The sequence below is a fragment of the Fragaria vesca genome, linkage group LG1 (assembly GCF_000184155.1).
Source record: "Fragaria vesca subsp. vesca linkage group LG1, FraVesHawaii_1.0, whole genome shotgun sequence".
NCBI classification, from domain to species: Eukaryota; Viridiplantae; Streptophyta; class Magnoliopsida; order Rosales; family Rosaceae; genus Fragaria; species Fragaria vesca.
This window is the reverse complement of record NC_020491.1, coordinates 21,028,252-21,038,096: the sequence shown is the minus strand read 5'-3', so window position 1 is coordinate 21,038,096 and position 9,845 is coordinate 21,028,252. Positions and strand designations below refer to the sequence as shown.

The 9,845-nt window shown below is 40.2% G+C and overlaps 1 protein-coding gene across 1 annotated transcript; it reads right to left on the bottom strand.

The window, feature by feature from the left end:
* Positions 1 to 153: 153 nt before the first annotated feature.
* LOC101294111 (glutathione S-transferase F11-like) lies at positions 154 to 1,468 on the bottom strand. Its single transcript, XM_004288530.1, has 3 exons — positions 1,268 to 1,468; positions 1,131 to 1,179; positions 154 to 842 (listed from the first exon to the last, which is right to left on the bottom strand). Exons 1-3 carry the CDS (start codon positions 1,412 to 1,414, stop codon positions 394 to 396), a joined length of 645 nt encoding a protein of 214 aa, XP_004288578.1. The 5' UTR covers positions 1,415 to 1,468; the 3' UTR covers positions 154 to 393.
* Between the last annotated feature and the right edge of the window lie 8,377 nt (positions 1,469 to 9,845).

Here is a 9,845-nt window from a genome sequence, read left to right as displayed (position 1 = left end):
TTTGTTTTGTTTGGTGGTGGGGGGAGGGGGGAGGGGCTAAAATGGGAGAGATGTGATATAGTATAACTTCATTAGAAGTCTCATAAATTAAGAAACAAAGGGAACTTGATCAAACATTCGACTCTTGGGAACAATAACTTGAGCAACATATATATTTCATCTCAAAGTAATTAATTATTGATCAAAGCAAAGTACAGAAAGAAGAAAAATTATGAAAAATCCTTATTCAATCTTCTTCTTCAAATATGAAGAGACTCGCAAAAGACATGATCCTAGGCAGTCATTTATGTTCTGAATTGATTGTTACACTCATGGTTTGTTTTCTCTGTCACAGATGCATGCAGGGTGTGATATGACCATGGTGATCGAGCAGTAGTAGCTCTAGCTAGCTGACTAGTATTGAGCAAGCTTCATAAGTTTCTTCCATGCAGGCCTATTGGAAATATCTTTCCACCAAGCATTCACATTCTTCCTCTCCGTGATCAAATGTCCCATTTTGAACTCGTCAACCAGAAACCGAATCGCCGGAAGATGGCTCAGATCAGCCAAACTGAAGTAGTTTCCGGCCAGATAGGTGCTCTTGGACAGTCTCTCCTCATACACATCGAATACCTTTTTCAGTTTTTCTTCACAAGAGCGCACCAAGGCCAAGTCGCCAGGTTGGCCCATGCTGGGAAGGATCACAAGTTGAAGTACCACAGTGAAAACCAAGTCGTTGAAGTTGTGTGATTCGACTTCGAGCCATTGATCCACCAGTGCCTTCTCCTCCAGTGTTGTTCCTAGCAGGTTAGGACCACGCTCTGCATACTTAGCCGCATAGTATCTTACGATAGCTCTAGATTCTGTGTAGCAGAGCGAGAGCCAGAAATCGGGTTAATGAAGGCATACAGCAACAAGAACTTTGAACATCTTATTCCAAGATACGTACAGTATTACTATACTAGTTATACCTAGCTAGTTAATCTCTTGATAACCAATTATCAATAACATTTTGGACTTGGTTCACAATTTCAACTGCTGATATTGTTATTGCCATTTTTGCAAGGACTACTTTTTTCATGGACTTCCAAAAAAGACCCAAATTAAGAAAGTAACAAGTATATGTATGTATGCATATCATCCCCCCATACCAAAAAGCTTGAAATCGCCATCTTCGATTGCTGGAACTTGCCCAAATGGCTGCAAATTAATCAAACAGTCAAATATATGCCGACATGTATGTGTGTGTAATTTGATGCAATTATGTTGCTAGACTGTTAATATTTACCTGTCGAGCAAGAATGTGAGGTTGCTTTTGCTCTCCTGCTTGAAGATCAACAGGCACAATCTCAAACTCAACCCCTAGCTCCAAAAGGCAAACCATCACCCTCTGGGGGCAGGCTGCCCTAACTGGACCATAAACTTTCAGTACCATCTGCGAGCTGTAAAGAAAAACTGGCCGGTAATAAGTAGTATCAGAGCACAAGAAATCGTTCAGTAGCTGTATTGGGATTGTTTGGGGGTTTAGTCTCGCTTATATATATATAGAGGTATGCATGAAGCACTGAAGCAGCTATCAGATGGCCACTATATATTACTAATTGAAAGCATATATGGGACCTTATTATTACCAAGATGATGAACAACCCGGGGGTTGCCACCTTCCACACGTGACTAGTTTGAGCCAGCCATACTCATACATATGCCAATTTATAAGGACGACGTACTGGTATAATGTACTTGTCACACCTCACAACAAGAGAAAGAAAAGGGACAAAAATCAGGAGTGGATGGTATAGGAATACGTCGTCGACAGAGATTCATTCACTCGATCACTACTAATTAATCGAATTAGGTATTTGTTACGAATAGTGGCCTTAGCCTTGGGGGTTAGCACATGCCCGGCCGCCCGGCAGATCACATGCAAGACTCAATAAGCTAAAGCCTTACTCACCTATATATATATGTCTTGGATGAAAAATATACACGTAATTAATCATTGACAATGTCAAAATAGATGGCACTTTTGTGTGAGCCACAGTGTATGTGTTGCATTTATAAGAAGCAAATTGCATTATGTGCAAAGAGTACGTGTGTTACCCGATTACCTTCATCTTCATCTTCATCTTCATGAGAAGAGAATTGCATTTCGTACGTATATATTGCCCCCTAGCTTGGATTCATGAGAAGCAAACCAAATGTGCGTACCAGTTAATAGTTGTGAAAAGGTACCACTGAAAAACCATAATATAGCCACCTGAAAACCTCCATTAATTTGGACAATGAGCGAGTGGTAAATGCATCAAAGTGCATGCTGAGATCATTTCAAAGACTACAATAACATTAAATAGGCTAGCTTGGGCTCTATATAGTCCAATGGGCTTTTCCCAAAGCCATTGTGTATTTTTAAGTTAATTAGTTAAAGCTTGGCATCGAGTATAGAAAACGCTGTGCTCTGCTAGAGTTTCGTTTTGGCATCGATTCTAGGTTGTTCATGGAGATCTTGGCATGGAACTGTAGAGGATTGAATAATGATAGGGCGGTCTAAAATGGCAGCAGAAGCCGTCTGTGGTCTTTTTAACAGAGAATCTGGACACCATGAATCGGATCCGATTGGGTCTAGGGTTCCAGAATGGAGAAGCAGTTTGGAGTGACGGCCAATCTGGTGGGGCGGTGATGTTTTGGGAGGACCTCGAAATCTAGGTATCATGTGGACGTTGAGGTGTTTGCTATCGACGAATTAGATGTTCGATGGCGTCTTACAGGGCTTCTGAGAGGTGGAGAACATGACACTTATTGAGACAACTGGGGGATGATTCTTCACTTCCTTGGGTTGTTTTTAGTGATTTCAACGAGATCATTGGGAATGAGGAAAAGGAGCAGATGAGGCTATTCCAGGAGGCTCTGGATGCTGTGGAATTGATTGATATTGGCTACTTATACCTGGCAGGGAGGGGGTGTGCTGTAGCTAACCTAGCCTGGCTCCATCTTTTTCCGGCAGCGAGATTGCAGCATTTGGCTCCCATCCATGGAGACTATATTCCTATTTTACTTGGGGCGTTTGAGGAAGGAGATTCAGAAAAATAGGTTTCGTTTTGAGTCCTTCTGGACTCAGTCATTGAGGGGAGTTGGAAGAATGATAAGACCGGCTATCCTATGTTCCTGACTGCAGAAATTGGTGAATACCCGAATGGCTCTCAATGTGTGACAGAGAGAGTTTTTTGGTACCAGACGAAGAGAGATTGAATTGTTGAGAGGTTGTCTGTAGCAGCTTTTACAATTGCCTCTTACTCAAATTTATATGAATTTGAGAGTTTGTTGGGTGAAGAACAAGCATATTGGAAGCACGATCTAAGATTACCTGGCTTACGGAGGGAGATAGGAATACAACATGCTTCCATCGTAAAGCTTCTAATTGGATGGAGAGCAAAGAACCGACTTCAGGGTCTTTTCGATTCATCGGGGATATGGAGACCTCTGGGTGAAGGTATGGACACAGTATTCTTAGACTATTTTTCTGATATGTTCAAATCTAACGCGACAGATGAGGCTCAAATGCAGCAAGTGATCGATTTGCTAGATCCAAAAGTTTCGACCGAAGTGAATTTGCAGAATATTCTAATGAGGAGATTCAGGCTGCTCTCTTTTAGATGTATCCGACGACGAAGTCTCCTGCACCGGATGGTATGCCTCTCGAATTTTTCCAAAAGTATTGGGAGACAATTGGTGAGGATATTTGTAAGGCAGTGAAATTTTTTTTAGGGAGGTGAACTACACTCATGTGTGCCTCATACCGAAGGTATTACAATACTCAGGTATCTGACTTACGGTCCATAGCCTTGTGCAATGTTCTGTATAAGATTTGTTCGAAAGTTATAGCCAATCGGTTGAAGGTGCATCTTTCGAGTATTATCTCTCCTTGCCAGAGTGTGTTTATTCCTGGTAGACTGATTACTGATAACTCGCTTGTTGCAAACGAGGTTTTCCATTTTATTATATTGAGAATCGGTGGGGGTAATGTCCTTGAAGTTGGACATGAGCAAAGCTTATGACCGTATGAAGTAGTCCTTTCTGAAGGTAGTATGGTTGAGGTTGCGTTTCGCATTGAGTTGGGTCGATTTGATCATGTAGTGTGTTAGCACAGTCATATACTCCTTGATTAATGGTAAACCTCATGGGATGCTCACTCCGACAAGGGGTCTTAGACAAGGGGATCCATTGTCACTTTATCTTTTCTTGTTGTGTGCAGAGGCATTTTCGAAACTTCTTGATAGTAAAGTTGAACAAAGTGCTCTCCAAGGTATATCAGTTTGTGAGGAAGCTCCAGTTGTTAATCATTTGTTGTTTGCAGATGATAGTCTTTTATTCGGTAAAGCTACAGTAGCGGAATGTCTCCATATTAAGGATGTGTTAGTAGATTATGAAGCAGCCTCTGGTCAGAGAATTAATTTTATAAGAGTAATGTTGTATTTAGTAAGGGTGTATCAGATCAGTTGCAAGCTCAGTTTGCTTATATCCTTGGTGTCGGTATTGTTGAAAAACATGGGAAGTATCTGGGATTGCCTACTGTGGTTGGGAGAAACAGGACAGAAACCTTTAGCTACATCAAAGAACAGGTGAGTAATAAACTCGAAGGGTGGTCAGGTAAATTGCTTAGTTCAGCTAGGAAAGATATTTTGATTCGGGTAGTGGCTCAAGCTTTGCCGTATTATGCTATGAGCTGCTTTCTTCTTCCAAAGACGTTTTGTAATACTCTCCACCAGATGTGTGCTAAATATTGGTGGGGTTATAGTGCGGAGAATCATAAGATTCATTGGATGGCTTGGGACAAGTTGTACGTGTAGACCGAAGGAAGAATGAGGTATGGGGTTACGTAATTTGTACGCTCATAATTTAGCATTACTTGCTAAACAAGGCTAGAGGGTGGCAACAAATCCTAATTCACTGGTGAGCAGATTGTTTAAGGCTTGCTATTTTCCTCGTTCAGATTTCTGGAATGCTCCTGCCCCAATTAGACCTTCATCTTGTTGGAAGAGTATCATTGAAGCTAAAGATCTGTTGTCAAATAGGGCTCGGTGGAAGATTGGGAATGGTATGTTGGTTGATGCGTGGGAGGATCCTTGGTTGCCTAGACCAAGGGATTTTCGACTTATTGGTAGACATAGCACCTGGTGTCAAGGGTGAGTGAATTTATCACTCCAAATCGGTATTGGGATGTAAAGCTACTGGAAGAACATTTTGAGGTAGCTGATGTCACTTTGATTTTAACTATTCCTCTAAATCATAATAGTTGTTCGGATAAGCTGATATGGCTTTATGATAGCAAGGGTAGGTTCTCTATCAAAAGTGCTTATCAGCTTGCTCGTCAACTGCTTCATGAGGCCGGTTCCACTTCTTCCATTGAGAACTCGGTTCCTCTTTGGAAATATATATGGTTTTCTTGAGTTCCTTCTAAGGTGAAGATTCATATTTGGAAGACTTGCTCTGCCATCTTGCCAACAGTCTCTTCTATTCGGTCAAAGCGAGTTTTTTCCAGAATGGATGTTTGTTTTGCAATGCTGAAGATGAAACAATAAGTCACATTAGTCGTGATTGTAGTTTTGCTAAGCAAGTGATTAAATCATTCCCTGAGTTGATCATAGCATACGAAGGAGTGTTTTCTTATATGCCTGTGGCGGATTGGTTGTTTGGGTGTGCGCAATCATTGTCCAAGGAGTGTTTTGCCCTTCTCATGGTAGTGATGTGGATGATTTGGAAAGAACAAAATTAAAGACTTTGGAACAACAAGGTACGTTCCTCTTTTCAGTTGGATTTTCAGATTCGAAGCCATAAGGCTTTGTTGAACTCGGTTAAGACGAAGAAAAGCAGGGTTAGACGTTGTCCTAAAGTTTGGTCACCGCCGCCTGCTGGATGGTTGAAGATCAATCTGGACGCTGCTTATGACTGGGCAACACAAAGTGGAGGATTAGGAGTGGTGGTGCGTGATTCTTCTTTTGGTATAGTGGGGTGGTGCGTGCTGCAAAGTTGATCATATTACTTCACCAGCGTGCATGGAAGGAAGGGCTTCCTGTGAGCTTGTAGTTGAGCATCACTTGGCACCGGTTTTGTTTGAATCTTATTGCCTACAGTTGGTTCGTGCTACAAAGGAAACTGAAAAGGATGTGTTTGACTTCGGTGGGATCATTGAAGACATTAAGTTCTGCCTCTTAATGTTGGCTTGCTCTCATTTTGTTCATGTTTTTAGAGAGTCTAATTCTTTGGCTCATAAGCTTGCTCAGCTAGCTATTTGCTCTAGTTTCTAAGGTAGATGGTATGGTCCTCTGATGAACTCAGTTGCTATATTAGTCCCAGTGTGTAATCTTCTTTTGTTCCAATAAAAAATTTCGTCGATCTTCAAAAAAAAAATAAAAAAATAAAAAAATTAGCTAATCAAACTACAAACTTGGTCAATCAAGGACTAGAAAAAAAAAAAAAAAGCTTGTAACCAAAAAATAAATAAATAAATAAATAGCTCTGATATTTCTGCAATATTTTCCTTTTCTCAGAGTGTTTGGGTATAGTTTAGGCGTCGTTTGGTATAAAAAAACAAAATGCAAACCATAGAGGCAAGAATTAAACCTTGATCACCCAAGGAATGTAATTTAGGCCTCGTTTGGTATAGTTTCGCTTTTAAAAAAATCAACTTCTCTATCCAAACTTTTAGATTTTATAGTGTTTGGTAAATCAAATAAAAGCAGTTTTAAAAAAAATAATAATAAATTACAAGTCACTGCCAACTGCTTTTAGAAGCAACTGAAAGTTACTTTTAGAAGCAGCTATTATAAAAACACTAGAAATTAATATATTTTAACTTTGCAGTAGTTTTAGAACTAATATTTACCAAACACAAAACCGTTTTAATTCACAACTGACTATTTTCGTAGTACAGCGGAATAATTTTTTATTTTTTTTTAAATCATAGCAATACCAAACTAGCGCTTAACAAGTATATGTACACTTTGATATATATATATATATAATTCCATTTTTCATAATTTGGAAAATTAGGGTGTTGTCGGTAGTAAGGTACTACCTGCTTCTCGACCCATAGACAGGTCGGAAACCCACCAAGAGGATAACAGATTGGGCACAAACCCGATAGCAATGAGGGTCAGGAGCATATGAGGGGAACAAGAGGAACTCTACATAAACAACTAGAGAAGAACATTTGTCCCACATCGGTTGGAAAACAAAAGGGAAAGTCCATGCGGGGCTATAAATGAAGTCAACAACCAATGAAACATATGCATGTGTCGAGCTTCTAAAGACCTTACGAGATCTTGCAGAAACATTTGGCACCGTCTGTGGGAAACTTTACGAAAAGTCATCGTGTCTCAATGGCTAGGTCAAGCGAGCAACGAGAAAGAGTTTCAGGAAGGGAGGAATTGAGAGAAGCAATATTCGGGAGGAACCCAGAAACAACAGGGAAAAGCTCGAGGATCACGGGAAGTCAAGAACCTGGAATCAGATAGGGTCAGCGTGAACGAACCCCGGATGGGACAATGAATGACCTTAATACCGAAGAGGTGGCAAACCTAGTAGAATGGATAAGGGCAGATATTTCCCCGTTGGAAAGAGAAAGGGCGAGGGATCATGAGGAAGCCGTGGAAAGAGAAAGAAGGCTGGAGAGGGACCCTCATGAAATCGCTAGCAAGGAGGATCGATCAGAACTAGGCCTTGGTTAGAGCTGCCGCGTCCCAAAGAACTCATGGAACCGGGAACCAGGAGGCGCCAATGAACCTAGAGACTTCAGCAAAGCCAGCCGCGGGAACCCGAGGGACAGTTCATGTAGGGGTCAACTTATTCTCGAAAGGGATGCGAAATGAAGGCCCACCTCCTTTGCCTTCAATTTCCCGATGCCTAAGAATCCACAAGGGGGCATAACGAAAGTTGAAGCAATGCTGCAAACCGTGCGGGACAGCATGTTAAGTCTGACGACAAGGGTAGAAGATTCCAAGAGGAAAGCGGTGCACAACTCAGCCCGCACAAGCCTCGAAGAAAGAGGGGGCCCCTTTACAAGAATAATCACGCAGACTGTGCAATCAAGCATGACGAAACCTTCAAAGCTGAGGTACAACAGGGATAATGATCCTCACCTCTTCCTCGATAGCTTCAAGTCCCACACGAACGCTAAGGGATACACTGACGCGATATGTTGCAACATGTTCCATGAGACACTCGTCGAAGAGGTGCTAATTAAGCTAATTCGATAGATTATTTCAAGCAATCGGTTCATCCTACACACAGATGGACAGAACACTGCCCAGTTATTGAAAGTAAAACATGATGATAATGAGGGATTGAAAGTCTTCGTGAACCGCTGGCAGAGGGTCGCGACAAGAGTCAAAAATTTTAATAAAATGGTAGTAGAAGAGGCTTTCATCTAAGCGCTGCTGCCCGGGAAGTTCTTGTATGCCATAAGAATCGAGAACCTGCAAGTGTATGACGAGCTCATGAAATTGGCGATACGGCATGCGCAGGCCGAGAGCATGACACATATGGAAACAAGACGACGGGAAAGCGGAAGCTCAAAGGGGGAAGAGCAATGTCGCCTGTGCCAACCACCCAGGAAGTAAGAGTGCGGAAAGGGGATGGAGCACATCAAACATTCTCGTTCGGGAAAAGAAATAAGGAAGGAAGCAGTAAGAAACATGCCAAATAGTACGGGAGTGCGCGGAACAAAGGGAAAATATAAACTCTTGCTTTGAGCTCTTGTTTTGATTTAGTTGAGAAATTTTGAAAACTAACCAAATTTTGGTCATCAAGATGGTTTTTAACCTTCTTTTTTCATTTAGTTGAAAAATAACCATATGATAGTATTAAAAGCCTTTAATACCCTTTTAAATCAAATAACCATTTTGAATACCTTTTTATATTTTTTCTCAAAAAAAAGGAAAGGAAAAATATGAAATTCTTGTTCAATCGTTCGTCTAGCTACCATAACAACTGAACTTCTTGAGTATTTAATTTATGGGATTTTTTTTTTCTTACATCCAATTGAGGAGCATCTAGCTAGGTATCATATTCATATTGTTCAGATTTCGTGAATGACATAGATTTACAATGTTTCAATTTTAATAAAAGTTTTGTGGATTTAGGGATTTGAAGTTTGGGGTTTTCAGGGGACTTACATGTGCAAGAACTCCAGCAACCCAATTCGGAAAAATACAGAAGAGAGGAATAAAAGAGACCAAGATGCTTTGTATATATACCTTGATTATGATCATTGCCATAATTAATTGGAGACAAAAAAGTTTAGACTTGTAGAAAACTTAATTCCAACAATGAATCCTTGGGATGAGATAGATGATGAAACAAAAAAATGAAAAAATCCAGAGCTTTTGTACATGGATTAAACGAATATGCCCATGGATTAGAAAAAAAAACCTAAAGTCTTTTGCAGGTGGAATATATTAAATCTGTTCATGGAATATGAAATTTTCCCTTGCAACTAAATTAATAAGATGACATAATAGTCATTTTATCTTGTAAAATGGTTAGTTTTCAACTAAAATAAAAAAAAAGGTTAAAAACCATCTTGATGACCAAAAATTGGTTAGTTTTCAAAATTTCTCGATTTAGTTTACTCTAATGTTTGAACCCTCTCAAATTTTGAAAAAGCTTAATTAGCCTTAATTAATGAACATTGGATATTAGTATAAGACATAATGCCTATTTGATACTAATTATTGGGTCTTGTTGCCCACCCCAAAGAAAAAATTTTTCCTATGCCCATTTCAATTAAACTTAATAGAATTACTTTTCTACCCATAACCTATCTATCTCTCTCCTCTCCTCCCCTCTCATTCCGGATCTCTCTCTCTCTC

What these genes read in the sequence shown, in the direction of transcription:
- LOC101294111 (XM_004288530.1), bottom strand. Translation starts at nt 1,414, where the DNA reads ATGGTACTGAAAGTTTATGGTCCAGTTAGGGCAGCCTGCCCCCAGAGG. An exon ending in CTCACATTCTTGCTCGACAG is followed by an intron (nt 1,180 to 1,267) that starts GTAAATATTAAC and finishes ATTAATTTGCAG; the next exon opens with CCATTTGGGCAAGTTCCAGC. An exon ending in TGGCGATTTCAAGCTTTTTG is followed by an intron (nt 843 to 1,130) that starts GTATGGGGGGAT and finishes TCTGCTACACAG; the next exon opens with AATCTAGAGCTATCGTAAGA.